Source organism: Bubalus kerabau, chromosome 3, assembly GCF_029407905.1.
Source record: "Bubalus kerabau isolate K-KA32 ecotype Philippines breed swamp buffalo chromosome 3, PCC_UOA_SB_1v2, whole genome shotgun sequence".
In the NCBI taxonomy this organism is placed as follows: Eukaryota; Metazoa; Chordata; class Mammalia; order Artiodactyla; family Bovidae; genus Bubalus; species Bubalus kerabau.
In genome coordinates this window covers 85,133,195-85,149,441 of record NC_073626.1, presented here as the reverse complement: position 1 = coordinate 85,149,441, position 16,247 = coordinate 85,133,195, and the positions used below count along the sequence as shown (strand labels likewise).

General features: G+C 37.0%; 1 protein-coding gene across 1 annotated transcript in view; it reads right to left on the bottom strand.

Moving 5' to 3' along the window:
• The window catches only part of COBLL1 (cordon-bleu WH2 repeat protein like 1), a 165,706-nt gene that overhangs the window by 64,944 nt on the left and 84,515 nt on the right, over positions 1-16,247 (bottom strand). The window contains exon 3 of the mRNA XM_055572396.1: positions 2,795-2,983. Coding sequence (XP_055428371.1) covers positions 2,795-2,983 — 189 coding nt within the window. The remainder of the gene's footprint in view (positions 1-2,794; positions 2,984-16,247) is intronic.

Genomic DNA, 16,247 nt, shown 5'->3' with positions numbered 1-16,247 from the left:
AAATATTTAAGAGATTCTGGGAAAGCTACTGAGGCCCATCCAAATGCCTATTCAAGACACATCATTTAAGTTGCTACTCCATCAGCACGTAAGATTTAAGGAGACAACATCTGAATTTACTAAATGTCTACTATACTGCAAGAAACTGTGAAAAAAAAGAAAGAAAGAAAAAAGAAACTATGATAAAGACTACGAAGAAAAGTCATGAGGCTTGCATGGATGTTTTGGTTTGTTTAAGAAGATAAGACACACATACAAATTACAGCCTGAGATAATGTATGATAACTATCAATGGTATCCAGTGTCAGAAGAGTTTGGAAGTTAGAGGTAAACAGTTCTTTCTTGGGAGATCAGGGAGCCTTTATATAAAAAGTGTCACTTGAACTATATTAACTGGATAAATGTGGCTGGTATGGTACTCAAGATGGAAAGGCTTTCAAAAAAAAATGTGAGAGTGGAAAAAGCAGAGTATCTGTAGAAAAAAAGAGTCGTGTGGCTAAAGCTGAAGCTATTCAGAGGGGAGTAGTGAAGGAAAGCCTGCCTAACTTCAGAGAAGAAGTTAGGCAAGGCACCTCATGTCCAGGCTTGGTAGCTTGGACTTCCTCACTTTGGTGCTGAATTGCCATTCCCGCAGTCTTTTATCATAGGGAGTGCCACGAACAGAGGGGTGTTTTAGTCAGATTACCCTGAGGGTGGAGAATGAATGGAGACAGCCCAAGGTTAAGGAAAACAGTCCTCAATAGAAAATGGAGGAGGCCACTATGTGCCAGGCACTGATAGTATTTCATTTAATCCCCAAAACAATTCAGTTATAAAACATTTTTATAGATAAGAAAACTGAAGCAATTCAACAATAGTTAGCAGCCCAGAAACAAAAAGCTGACTGGTGGAAAATTACTCCAGTTTAGGAACCTGGAAGGCAAACAGGCTAGAAGGTCAAAAGGGTGCAGAAAATCTAGGGTCCTTGTAAGTACAAATGTAGTAGAAATGACCAATGAAGAATTCAAGTCAAATATGAAAAAAACATGCAGCAATCGGAAGAGAAGTCATCAATTAGACTTAAGGAGGATGAAGAACAACTCCAATTTAAAAAGTGGATAAGCTAGATTCAAAAAAACTGTGTCAAAGCGGAAACCCAAAGATCTCACTTTTGAAACAGTAATAAGATACCACTGTCCAGCTGGACAGGGGAAGTAGACTATGGACACAGTTTTCCAGAGTTAAGGAAACAGAAGGAAGTTAGCTTGGTGTAGCAGGTGGGAAAATCTGAAGTAATTACAGTGGGTTACAGGATAGAAAGGAAACCTGTGATTCTAATACTAAAGTCATTGAGGTTAAAAAAAAAAAAAAAATCTAAAGAACCCAGAGGGCTAATAGTAGGGAAGATGGCAATATAAACAGGTGAGTGGTACATTCAAGAAGAAATTCTGAGTATTGATGAAAACACTGTTATCCGTCAGCATTAGTGAAGAACTAGGAAAAATAACTGACTTAAAAAAATTACCTTGAATCCAGGGAACATAAGAGGAATTGCCTTTACATTACCCGAGCCACATCCATTATCATCATTATTTTCAAACCAGGGTAATGGTGTGATCTCAAGGGTTAAAGATGATACAATGACCATTGTCTCTAACTCACAAGATGCCTCCTTCACCCAGAAGAGGTGGAAGCCCACCAAGGTCAGTCACAGGGTTCCCAACCTCTAACACATGATTCAATGTGTCATCTCCAAAACTGCTTTCAATACAAAACAAATGGCAAAGTGCAACTTCCTTGAATTTAATAAGAATTTAATATGCAATACTATGTATTGTCTGCTAATGCTGAACTTTTCTATCTTCACGTACTTTCAATAATTCATAAAGTTGTACATAAGGATAAATCTCCAAAGTAAGGTATCATGAATGAATTTCTTCTAGATAAAACCACATTATAAAAATGCAATACCCAATCGATTACTTACTTATTCTTTCATTCTACAAACAAATATATATACATACACATGCAACTAAAGGTCAAAATAGCTTCAGTTTCTAAAACAACACCCCTGATAACAAACAGGTAAAGGTGAAAGGTGGAACAAGACCAAGGATACAACTCATGTAACTTTCCTCTTCAAAATGAAATGGAAAATTACACTTGGCTGCATTCCATTTTTCCAGTTTTTATTCAGGTATTAAAAATATCAGTCTGCTAAATCACATATTCCCTTCCTCCTGGGTTAAAGTTTAATTTTCTGTTTCTATTAAATTTATCTACATTTTAATAAATTCATTAAATCATTCAATGATGTAAAAAATCCTGCTAGTTTTAAAGACAGATTTATCTGTTTGGATAAATAAGAGAGTACCTTTTAAGAGTAGCTAACACAGCTTCTGCAAGTCAAATTTGGAGAAGCAGCTTAAAAAAGAAAGAATAATTTGGAAGTGAAGGGAAGGAGTTTTCTTATGGATCTCTGGCTTGCTTTGTAAGTTTGACTTAGAAAATCAATAAAACTGATGACTATTCTTCTGGAAAAGACCATTTAAAAAAAAAACTTAGTAAATGACTAACAAAATGTAAAATAGTTCCAAATTTCAAGAGTTACTTCACCAGGGTTGTGGAATCCATATATTTGATATTCAAAGCACTGTCAGGAAAATTTTAATACCTCTTATCATCTACTTCTTTTTTTAAAGATAACTAAACTGAGTGCTGAATAACGTATCTGGCAAAGAAAAGAGAAGTCCAAACAGAGGGTTTCAATTACAGAAGAAAGGGAAATCCTGATGTTTCATTCACTCCACCGTACCTGCCATTAACAGTAGTAGATTTGATAATATCTCCAGGTAGAACCACCAAGAGTTCAATGTCTTTATCTGTCATGTTCTCTTTCTGATCCATGATAAAAGCAGAAGATTCTACAGAATCATCAACTGAAAAGGCATCAAGGCATTTGGTCTCAGCTGGAGGAAGCGGTGCCTTGGCTTTTGGTTTTCTCCTAAAACAAAAACAAAACACAAAGAATAAAGTATACATGTTTTAAAAATAACTTGCTAATGCGATCTCATTTAATAAAAACACAAAATGTGTGTATGCTTTTTCACATCCAGGAAAAATGCACTAAAATATTACAACTGTTAGCTTACTAGAGATGGTAGAATTAAATTTAAAAAAAATTTTGCCTTTTTAAAAATCAGTATATTTGTTTTCAACAATATGCTTGCATTACTTGACAATACAAACAAACAGGATAACAAAGAAATGTGATATTGGCCTTCATTAAATTCAATTAGTGTGTGTTCACTACAGCAGGCAAAAGTATTGCATTTTGTTTGATGGAACAAATTATAAAATTCTTACTGTCCTAATATCTCATTCCCATACCTCCTATTAGCTCTTGCTTTCATGTATTTCATTCTGCTTTTTTCTAATGTAGTGTATTCTGCATCTTTATCCAGATTAAACTCTACCTATGCTACTAAATCTAGCTGCAACCGCCATCCTCCCACCCCCTCCATCAATATGAGGTGGCACATTTCCTACATGGCACATACAACAAAGTACACAAATGTAACATTTTTTTTTTCCATTTTCCCCCCCTGGAAAATTTCATCTCTCTGCCTACAATTATTACTCCTTGTAAGAAAGAAGTATGCTGTATTTCCCACTGGACTTACTAATGAACAGTGAATTGCAATTGGTTATTTGTTAAATTATATGGAATTTTCCAAGCAAGAATACTGGAGTGGGTTGCCATTTCCTTCTCCAGGGGGTCTTCCTGACCCAGGGATGGAACTTGGGTCTCTAGCACTGCAGGTGAAGTCTTTACCAATTGAGCCACCAGGGAAGCCCTAAAGATAAAAAAATGTTACAATTATTCTAATAAATATGTTTCAGTGTCACTTACCAGGACAACCCCTTAACTGATTTATAACAGAAACAGTAGTAGACATTCTGCATAAGACCAATTCAATGATTCAAGGGGTTGAAAAAAATGAGACATGGAAATAAACATCATGTAACTATAAGTAAGTACATACACATATTTTCTAAGTACTGCAAATTAGAGCTTTTGAAAATGTTCCTTTTTCCTTTATTGAATTATAGTCGACACATAACATTACGTTGTATCAGGGGTACTACATAGTGATTTGACATTTGCATATGTTATGAAATGATCCTAAGTCTAGTAACCATCTGTCCCCATACAAAGTTATTACAATATTACTGATAATATTTTTTGTGCTATTAATATATCTTATATCCCTGTGGCTTATTTAAAATTGGAGATTTGTACTTCTTAATTATGGACATCCCTGGTGGCTCAGTGGTAAAGAATCCACCTGCCAAGCAGAAGTGGGATCAATCCCTGAGTCAGGGACTACTCCCTGGAGAAGGAAATGGCAACCCACTCCAGTATTCCTGAGTAGGGAATCCCATGAACAGTGGAGCCTGGAGGGCTACCATCCATGGGGTCTCAAAAGAGTCAGACATGACTTAGCAACTAAACAACAAATCTCTTAATTTCCTTCACCTATTCTTTCCCATCCCCAGACTGATTCTGAAAGAAAAAATACTTCTGCTTTCTATTCAGAAAAATACAAATTTTAATTTCTCCCTCTTTCCATTCCTAGGGAAAAATAAAAACCATAAAGATAAAAGGGCTTCTCTGTAAGTAAATATGTAACATCCAGTCATTCAGTATTTTCAAAACTTAATGTCTCACAAATCTAAGCACCGTTGTGTGCTCAGCATCATGTAAAAACAGAAACAAGGTTCCTACATTAATTTTCTAAAATAATAGAACTTTAATTTTTAGGAGTATACTTGCAAAGTTATATTACACTTTAGAAAATATTTCTTCTACAATAGTGATAAAAATGAATTTTTGGGAAGTATTTCAGTAAATATAACAAGTTTATAAAATTTCTATGAAGAATAACTTTATCCAATTTCCAAATGCTTTTTAATCTATTAAATTTGACTGCTCATCTATTCAACAAACATTTATCCTGTAACTGACAATTATGTAGCAGATTCAGCTAAACACTGGGGATGTAAAGACTGCGACAGCCAGACCAGTTCTCCTACCCCAAAAAGGACTGATAGATACATGCAAAATTAGAGTAAAGTTTGATGACTCTTCTAGTACAGGTATGCAGATGATACAGCTGAAGCTCATAGGAAGAGAAACCTGTGTAGCAATCCAGAAATGTTTGACAGATGGGAAACATGAGTTGAGTTTGGGGAATGAATAGAAACTCACAGGAAAAGACAAGAAATAATTGATATTTTAGCAGGGAAAAGCAAATCGAACCATGAAAGAAAGTGGTACTTCTCAAACATGAAGAGTTTGGTAAAATTCCATAGAGAAGCCAAAGGAGAGGAGAAATCAGTGAATCAATGAAAAAGTTTTTATAAATAAGAGAATTCAGCAAGGTGGCTTGGCACGAAGTGAGCATGCCAACATCAATAGCCTACGTAAACATAAGCAAAACCCAGTCAAAGTATAATGAAAGAGAAAACTTCTTTTACAGTAGCAACAAAAATAAATTTTAAAAATTATTATAGTAAATACAACAAGGATTTTGAAAAATCTATATGAAGAAAATCTTAAATGCCAAATATTCAGCTTGGATCTTTCCCTTCAACTCCAGATTTGTAAATCCAATGCCTACTTGACATCTGGACTCAGATGACTGACTGGAATCTCCAACTTAATTTACCTTCCAATTCCTCTCCGCAGCTTCTCCAAACCAAACGATTTACTCTCCAAGACTTCCATCTCAGTAAATCATAATTCTTTCAGTTGCTTGGGCCCCAAATCTCCTCTTTCATACACATACAATCCAATTCATTGACAAATTCTGCCAGCTCTATATTATAAATAGACCCAGAATCCATCAACAACCTTGACTACTAAATACCTCCGTTCAAGCTGCTCTTGGTCCTCCCATTCCCAGCCTTGTCACTTTACACTCTATTCTCAACATAGCAGCTGGAGTGATCCTCTTAAAATGTTAAGTCTGGTCACAGAACTTCCTTTCCCACCCTTCGATGGCTTCTGACCTCACCTGAAATAAGATGTAGAGTTTTATAATCTGTCCGCCCTTACCCTAGCCTCTCCAGATTCCTCTCCCACATTCTTCCCAGGCTCACTGCACTCCAGGCCTATGACTCTTGCCTTTTCTTTGAACACATTTAGGACGGTTCTTACTCAGGCCTCTCTAAGGGGTCTGTCCTGACCTTAAGATAACACCTCTATTTCTCTGCTTTACTTTTGTCTGAGGGCTTATCAGCAACTAACATTCTTGCTTATCATGTCTCCTTCCATTAGTAATTAACCCCCTGAGTACAGGTTCTTGTCTCCACTGTCTATTGTCACACATAATTGCTAATATGTGAAATCTCTAGAGCAATGTCTGCTGCATAGCAGGCACTCACATTGCTAAATGAATGAATTCTGTGAATACTTCCCGTAAGATGAGGTACCAAGCATGTAATTGAGAAGGAAAAAAGTCGTACCACTTTTTTAATTCGACACAGTCAGAATTAGCTGTGTTGGATTTTAGAAACTAATTATGTTTTATTTTTAAGAAGATGAATATTGAAAATTATGCAGTAGTTTTATTAGCAAAGGATAACTGAGAAGTTTAGGGCTTTAGAGGAGTTTCATGAGAAAGGTCAGATGACAAGTCCAACTCTTTATAGGCACAGAGGTAGAGCATCAAGAACAACCTTGCACACAATGAACCTGGCTTTTAAGAGACGTGGTACCATAGAAGGTCTAATAGGCACCGCCTTCTACCAGTCACCTCCCTATCTCCTGCTTTCATCTTTGAGGGTACCTTCCCATCTCCAAGTGCTCCTCCTTCTGGTCTCTGTTTGAATGCCCTCCCTGTTTTTCCTGCATTGACACATATTATCTATCCTTTAAGGTCCAGATTGAATCACAATTCCTTGTGACATTTTCCCTGTCTATTGCACACTGCAATGAATTCTAACAGTTTTAATGTTCTGTATATATGTGACTGTCTCATTTCCTAAGCTTTGAGTCTATGATGAAAATCCACCTTAAATTACTAAAGGTAAGCCAACCTAAAAGAAAAAGCAGAACAAAGCATTTGTTGGAATATTTTTTACATGGAACACCTATTAAGATCACTTCAGTGTTCCCTATGATTATAATAAAGCATTTGTCACCTTTAGCCCTGAAAATTGGCAAGCATATTGAGAATCAAACCAAGATCCTTCCACAATGAATCAGAAATTCAACAGGGAAGATGCAATATGTAGGTAATTAGGCTTCCCTGGTGACTCAGAAGGTAAAGCGTCTGCCTGCAATGCGGGAGACCTGGGTTCGATCCCTGGGTCAGGAAGATCCCCTGGAGAAGGAAAAAGCAACTCACTCCAGTACTCTTGCCTGGAAAATCCCATGGACAGAGAAGACTGATAGGCTACAGTCCATAGGGTCACAAAGAGTTGGACACGACTGAGCGACTTCACTTTTCAAACAACAAATACAAAGGAAAAAAATATATATATAACAGGTAACCTTGAAAATTCAGAGCAATGAGAGCAAGCTAAAATCCTCTGTGAGGATGAGAAGGCAAGTATTAAGGTATACTTCAAAGAAAAAAGAAAAGTGACTCAGTTTGTGAAAGAAAAGTAGTATTTAGGAGATAGAGGCTGTAGGTTCGTCTATGCGTTAGTTCCCAACTGTGATCCATTTGCATTAAACTCAGGAATGTGTCTATCTAGTTTGCTCACTATATCCTATAGTCTAGTGAAAGGAATACCACACAGAGGCCTGGATTGGGCCTGAATCCTAAGTAGCTTTAAGACTTTTAACTTACTTGACCTTTTACTCACCAGCAAAAATTTTTTAAATGCCTTTCAGTTACTCACATACTTCCCAATGTTTTAAATGTTTTAGTTGAGATGCTTTGAAGTGATAGCAAAATTAGGTTAAATGTCACCCAAAGCCAAAGTACAGTAAAAATAATCAAAGTTTTTTAGCATAATCTAAGCATAGGAAATTCTGGTAAAGAGAGTAACATATCAACGTGCAATAACAACTATCATTTATGGCTTATGAATGCTAGTTTTTATTAATATATTAAAATTATAGTACCATAACTGCCATTGAAGTCCCTACACCTCTTTTTAAATAAGAATAATGTTTGAACCAGTTTTCTCCTCTAGGGGATTTCCACTGAAGCTCCTCTTCACCAGTGGCCTAGTTTGACTCCGTTTCTGCTCCTCAGAGGCCACTACTTTCAACAGTAACAACAGCCAATTTTATACAAGGGTGGTAGCTGCTGCTGCTGCTGCTGCCAAGTCGCTTCAGTCGTGTCTGACTCTGTGTGACCCCATAGATGGCAGCCCACCAGGCTCCTCTGTCCACGGGATTCTCCAGGCAAGAATACCGGAGTGGGTTGCTATTTCCTTCTCCAATACTGAAAAGATATTTAAGATAGAAATATTGTCTATGTCAAGCCAAAAATCCATTACTCGAGCCCTAAAAATAACAAGCCACAGTAAAATTATTGCTTAAGCATTGTTTTACTCATTAAAATTATCTGAATATCACATTCAATTTTCACAATGAAAATTAAGGTACAATCCCACAATATGAAATAATATGTCTTTAAAATACCCAAATTTAACTTTAACACAGAATTTAAGTGGTATCCTGTTACTACTACTGATCGATTTTTTTTATCATTTGATCTAAACAGTACTTCAAAATCATGTTTCCATTGCAATCATCTCTCCATCTCTGTCAATATTAGTATCTTTAAGACAAATGAAAAGGAATAAATGAGAAGATCAGCAAAACAAGTGTCTACTCAAACACCTCTACTTAGCTTGAAAGAAAAAAAGCTTTCAGTTGTATCGGGTTGGCCAAAAATGTATTTGTGTTTTTCCATAAGATATTATGGAAAAGACTGAACAAACTTTTTGGCCAACCCAATATGAGATCTATTTGCATTCTTAATAAGCTACTCAAGTCCAGTGGGATCTCAATTGATTGCTATATTTATATTGTATCCTTATAGATTCAGAGAAATACTACATGGAAATACAGCTTTGATATTAAAAAAAAAAATGTAAGAATAATATGTCTTAACAGTAGGTTTTTTAAGTATTAAATTCCAATGACCAAAAAGAAATTTAATAGCCACCCTCTCTCAGTATTGGGCTTCCCTAATGGCTCAGTTGGTAAAGAATCTGCCTGCAATGCAGGAGACCCCAGTTCGATTCCTGGGTCGGGAAGATTCACTGGAGAAGGGATAGGCTACCCACCCCAGTATTCTTGGTCTTCCCTTGTGGCTCAGCTGGTAAAGAATCTGCCCACAATGTGGGAGACCTGGGGTCAATCACTGGGTTGGGAAGATCCTCTGGAGAAGGGAAAGGCTACCTACTCCAGTATTCTGACCTGGAGAATTTCATGGACTGGAGTCCATGGAGTTGCAAAGAGTCAGACACGACTGAGCGACTTTCACTCTCTCAATACAGAGGGCTGTACTAATCAAGCGTTAGAAGCATTGTAGTTAAGTGTTGACGAGGCATCCTTCAAAGCATCTGGCAATAATTTGATTGTTCCTAACTTAGGCATTTCAATGATAGAGACCAGTTCTTCAAAATAATTTCTTAGTGTGTCTCCCTGGGTTTAATAAAACAAGGGAAGATTATTTTAAACAAAAATCTGTTCCAATGGTGAACATAACACTGTGCCATGTGCTTGAGGGAATGCAATTAAGTGCCTTTTCTTGATGAGCCTTATAGCTAATCAAAGTGATTATATCAAAGTGGCTTTAAAAGATAAGCAGTGATGAAAGGCAACATGGGGAGACCCAAGGCATTTTATGACTCTTAACAGACATTTCTCTGGTCAAGGTCACCAATCACTTGTGTGTGTTCAAATCTAACAGACAATTATACAATTCATCTCAGTCACATTTGAGTAAGCTCCTGAATTCCAATCAGGACCCATTTCACAGCTGCCCAACCCGCCTCTGCTTGGAATTCTCTTCCCTTTATCTCTTTGTGTAACAACACAATCTCCTGTTTTCTTCTTTACTGCCACTCCTCAGCCTCAATGCCCTTAGAAGTCTCCTTGTCTGACTTCTAAGTATTGGGCCACCCCAGGGTTTCTTGTCTGCCCCTTTGTCTTCTCTTTCTACAATCCTCACCCCCAAGTAATTTCATAAACTCCATGGCTTTACACATCATTTACAAATGGATAACCCTCAAATTCACATCTCCAACCCTGACATGTTTACTGAGTTCTGACTTACATGCCCCCAAATTTCATGGTCTTCTCCACTGGATAGTCCTAAAGGTATCTCAGAATCAAAACTCTTGATTCTCGTCTCTTCCCCCAATTCTCATCCAACCCGTCCCCAGGATGTCCCATCCATGGAAAAGGCTCCACGCTAACCACCTTGAAAACTCAAGCAAAAATTCTGGGCATATTTTGATTCTTCTCTATTCTATTTTCAATCCATTATCAAGTCTTGTGGGCTTTCAACTCTAAAACATAACCTGAATCTGTATACTTTTCACCAGCTTCTCTGCTACACCCTAGCAATTAAGCTATCATCTCTTGCTTGGACTGCTCCAATAGCCTCCTCACTGATCTCTCCCCTTTTCCTCTTGTTCCTTAAAATCTTCTCCTCTTGTCCCTTAAAATCTATTATTCTCTGTAGTCAAGGGGGATCTGCTAAATATGTAAATCAGATTACATCACATCTCTGACCCTTCACTGGGCTCCCAGAGCATTGAGAATAAAACCAAATCTTGTCCTGATTTACTAGCCCTAGATGAGCCAGCCTGCTGGTTCTCAAAGCGTGATTTTAGAGTGGCAGCTGGGATCTTGTGAGAATGGCAAACTCTCAGGCCCTACCCTAAACCTAAATAATCAGAAACACTGAGGGTAGAGCCCTGCAATGCACCTTTGACAACTCTCCCAGAACTCCTGATGTAAGTGAATGTCTAAGAAATCACTGAGCCACCCCATGCCAACATCTGAGCTCCCTTCTGATTGTGTGTGTGATGGTTGCTCGGTCATTTCCAACTCTTTGGGATCCTGTGGACAGTAGTCTGCCAGGCTTCTCTGTCCATGTAATTCTCCAAGCAAGAATATTGGAGTGGGTTGCCATTCCCTTCTCCAGAGGAGCTTCCCAACCCAGGGATCGAACCTGGGTCTCCGGCATTGCAAGCAGATTCTTTACGGCCTGAGACACAGTGGAAAGCCCTGGGAAGCCACTCCTATTACTCCGTTACAGCTCACTGTGTAGCTCACCCTGGCCTTCTTTCCTTTCCTTCACATCTGAGGATTTGTAGAGCTACTCCCTCTGCCCCAAATAGTTTTAACTACAGAACTTCAAACTGCCTGTGCCTTCAGCTCTTTCAGGTCAAATAATATGACAAATTTCCTTGTCATATAGGTATTCTCTGACCACTCAGAAAGGGGCCAATTCCTATACCCACTCATCTCAGCCCAGTCTTCACCCAGTGGTGCTCAAATTTGACAACAGAATGAACTCACCTGAGGAGTTTTCTAAAATGCCAATGCCCGGGTTCCATGCCCAGAAATTCCAATTTAACTGGTTAGCAGGATTTTTTAAATCTCCCCAAAGGATTCTCAAGGGCAGCCAATTGATAACTACAGGTCTAGCATAATGCCTGACAGATAGTAAGTATTCATTTAAAGTTAATGATTTACATTCCTAACGACTTTGCAGAGTCTGAAACACCCCCTGAAGTTTGCTATTTAGGTCAATCAAGTTTGTGTAAATCAAGGTCTCAGTGAAGGTAACAAATTTTAAAAGTATGCCTGAAGTTTAGTAATAACTTTTCCAAATTAAAATCTTCGTTATATTTTTGCTTCTTTTTCTCTAAGAAGGAAATTCCTTATGAAAGGAAAGAAAACATAAATTTCCCTTGATATTTTTCACTAAGTTACAATTTATACACAGAAAAACATAAAATATAAACAGATACATTTTCATATATATGTGAATGTGGAATGTGGAACCTTCATACAAAGATTAAAGTAGGCAAATGTATCTATAAATTAAAAATTAAATATTAAATTTCTCATATCTGTCCCATAAATGTTGTTGCAACTTCAGCTTGTCTCAGGGTTTTCTAAATATCTTATGTGGGATGTTTGTTTTATGCAGTTAAGAAAGTCAAACATCAACAAGAGGAGAAATGAGGAAAGCCTTCACTAGCAAAGAACATATCAATGGAGGAGATACAAAATTCATCAAAACAAATGAGCAAAGTTGAAAAAACAGACTTGAAAGCAATGTAAACAGTGAGTCAAAAGACAGTCATCGACATTAATTGGTCACCCACTGTGTCCTTCAGTGCTATAGAAAGAATCTGGGTAGATTAAAGAAATACCGCATGAGGTCCTCTGACACTAGCAGCTTAAAAATGAAGTGAGTCCAAGCAAGCAATTTCAAAGATATCCTACATGGGCCCTACAAAACTAACTTAACTGAAGCTTATCTAGTTCTAGGAACTGTGCAAATGTTTTACATAGATAATCCCTTAACAAGTGCTATTCCTTTTTGAAAAAAAATTAGTATCTTATTAAATTCTTAAACCATATAGAGATTAGTAGGTAATTTTTTTCAAAATAAATTGTAACTCCAAAACCATGACCCATTGCTCACTGGCTACCCCATTCACTCTGTGCATTAGGCTTTTGCTCTGTAATAAATATCAGTAGCAACTGGGCTTAGCATCCTTTACTGAAAGCTTCCTTTGAACTTCATATTGTTGCCTTGCAGGCAATGTACATGGAAAAGTTGATGCAGTTTATGAAAATTAGTCTGAAAAGGTAAATAAAAAATGTGATCGACAATACAACTTAAAAATTCAAAAATGGTGGGTAGAGAAGACTACACAAAATATCTTGGGCTTCTTTTTTCTTTGCCACATAATAATTAAGTATAAAAAGCCTTATATATTAATATTTCCACTTTTTCAAAAGAGGTTACTTATTAAATTTAAGACAGAAAAATGATCCACAATTGGATTGTTTTATGTACTAGCTTCTCTGAAATAACAAAATAGTAAAAAAAAAATTTTTTTACCCCTATAAGGAAGTTAAAATGTTCTTAGTTTGCAACCTAGATGTCCTTCAGTAGGTCAATGGATAAATTATGGTACATAAGACAATAAAATATTACCCTATCATTTCCACTTTTTTCACTAAAAAAGAAATAATGAACTATTAAGTCATGAAAAAAACATGGAGGAGCCTTAAATGTATATTACTAAATACAAGGAGCCAGTCTGAGAGGGCTGTATATTGTATACTTCCAACTATATTACATTCTAGAAAAGGCAAAAATATGAAAAAGTGAAAAACACCAGTGGTTGCCAGGTGTTTTGGTGAGAGATGAATAGGTGGAATGCAAAAGATTTTTAGAGTAGTGAAAATACCCTATATGATACTATAAAGATGAATACATGTCATTATGTTTTTGTCAAAACCTGCAGAATTGAACTTTTCTGGTGGTACAGTGGATAAGAATCTACCTGCCAATGCAGAGGACATAGGTTCAATCCCTGGTCCAGGAAGATTCCACATGCCATGGGGCAGTTAAGCCCATGTACCACAACTACTTAAGCCCATAATCCTAGAGCCTGTGAGCCAAACAAGAGAAGCCACCGCAATGAGAAGCCCTTGCACTGCAAGGAAGAGTGGCCCCTCCTCACTGCAACTAGAGAAAGCCCACGTGCAGCAGCAAAGACCCAGCACTACCCAAAATCATTTCTTTACAAAAATCTGTAGAATGCATATCAAAAGTGATTACTAATGTAAACTATGGACTTAGGTGATTGTAATGTATCAGTGTAGGTTCATCAGTTGTGACAAGGGTACCATTCTGGGGAGAATGCATGTGTAGGGGCAAGGTTATATGGAAAATCTGTATCTTCTGTTTAGCTTTGCTGTAAACCTAAAACTACCCTAAAAGTATTAAGTCTTAAAAAAAAAAAAGAGTTCTTAGTTGAAATGTTTTCTTAATTTTAATCAAGCTAGGTAAGGAACTGAAGAACATTAAATGTGGATTAAATGTGGATATTATAATTATTAAAATATATGCACACATGCATATTAAACAGTAGGAATGTATATGTCAGCCAAGCAAGCACACTGGTAGACTAACCAACCCTAAAATGAAAGCATAAGATGCTTTTGAATCATAACCTCAATAACCTACTCTCAAATATGTACTTTTTGGTAAATATTAAATAGCACTTAGTCCTTAGTCTCTGTTAAAGTTTTAAATCTATGTTTGGGAATGGTGTCTGTTGTCATAAACCATTTTCAAAGGCATAACATTCACTGCCTATTGATAAAGAAAAATCCTAGGAATGAATTTTCCAAGTTAAGTTTCCTAGCTATAAGCTTTGTCAAACACTGGCTAGAAAAACTACTTAGAAACAGTGTCTCAGAATTTACAAAAGTTAACCTAAAATTGATCTAAATGTAAAATATAAAATTATAAAATGTTCAGGTCAAAACATAGGAGAAAATCCTTGGGACCAAGGCTTAGGCCAAACGATCTCAGACATGACAACAAAGATGCAATCCAGAAGATACTTTAAAATATCAGTAAACTGAACTTCATCAAAAACTAAAGCCTTTTGCTCTGTGAAAGACCAAGTTAACAGGATGAAAAGACAAGCCACAGACCAGGAGAAATTATTTCTAAGACACATGCCCAACAAAAAGTCATATTCAGAATATATAGATAGTTTTCAAAATGCAATAGCTAAAAAACAAAGAATCCAATCATTAAATAGGAAAAGATTTGAACACTTCACCAGAGAGGAGGTAAGAATGGCAAAGAGGCACATGAAAAGATGTCTGACACTATTATTCATTTAGGGAAATGCAAATTAAAGCTATGATGAGATACCACTACCCACCTAAATCAAAACTACTGATAATATCAAATACAGACAAAAATGCAGAGAAACTAGATCTCTCATAGATGTCTTGAACAAAGTGAATGCAAAGTGGTATGGCCACTTTGGGAAAGAGTTTGGCAGCATAATATGAAACTACACGTATGCATACCATTGACCCAGCAATCTCCTCCTGGGTATTGACATGAGGGAAATGAAAATTTATGTTTGCATAAAACCTGTACATAAATGTTTACTGCAGCTCTCTTCAAAACAAACCCAAACAGGCAACAACCCAAATGTCCTCCAACGTGAGAATGAATAAACTGTGATGCATCCACACAATGGAATACTGCTGCTGCTGCTAAATCGCTTCAGTCATGTCCGACTCTGTGTGACCCCATAGACGGCAGCCCACTAGGCTCCCCCATCCCTGGGATTCTCCAGGCAAGAACACTGGAGTGGGTTGCCATTTCCTTCTCCAATGCATGAAAGTGGAAAGTGAAAGTGAAGTCGCTCAGTCGTGTTTGACTCTTAGCGACCCTATGGACTGCAGCCTACCAGGCTCCTCCATCCATGGGATTTTCCAGGCAAGAGTACTGGAGTGGGGTGCCATTGCCTTCTCTTACTTAGCAATAAAAAGCAAGCCTTGATATACATCATCTTGGATGATCTCAAGGGCATTATGCTGAGGGGGGGAAAACCAGTCTCAAAAGGTTAAGTACTATATGTTCTATTTATATGAGTCTTAAAGTAACAAAATTATGGTCATAGAAGACAGATCGCTGGCTGCCAGGGTTGGAGGCAGGGTGTAACCATTAAGAGTAATATAAGGGAGTGCCTTTGTGGTGATGCAACAGTTCTATATTCTGCTGTGGAATGCTGCACACATTTACACATGTATGAAAGTTTCATAGAATTATAAATCAAGACAAATTTTTTAAAGTAAAGAATGCATGTAAGAGGTGATACAAATCTAAATAAGGTCTCAATTTGAGTATTGTACCAAAGTCACTTCCCTGGTTTTGATAACATACTGTGGTTATGTAAGATATTATTATCAGGGGAAGCTTGGGGGAAGGCAAAGGAAAACCTCAGCATTATTTTTGCAATTTCCTCCAAATCAAACTATTTAAAAATAAAACTATACACTATTTCATTTACAATAAAATTATATCTAAGGTAGAGATTCTCAAAATTCAATGAGCATTAGAGTTATCTATGGAACTTGATTTTAATACAGATCTGCTTGAGTGGGCCCACATTATACTTTTTAAAATAGAATCTGAATATGGGGTCCTAATACTATATACTAGTGG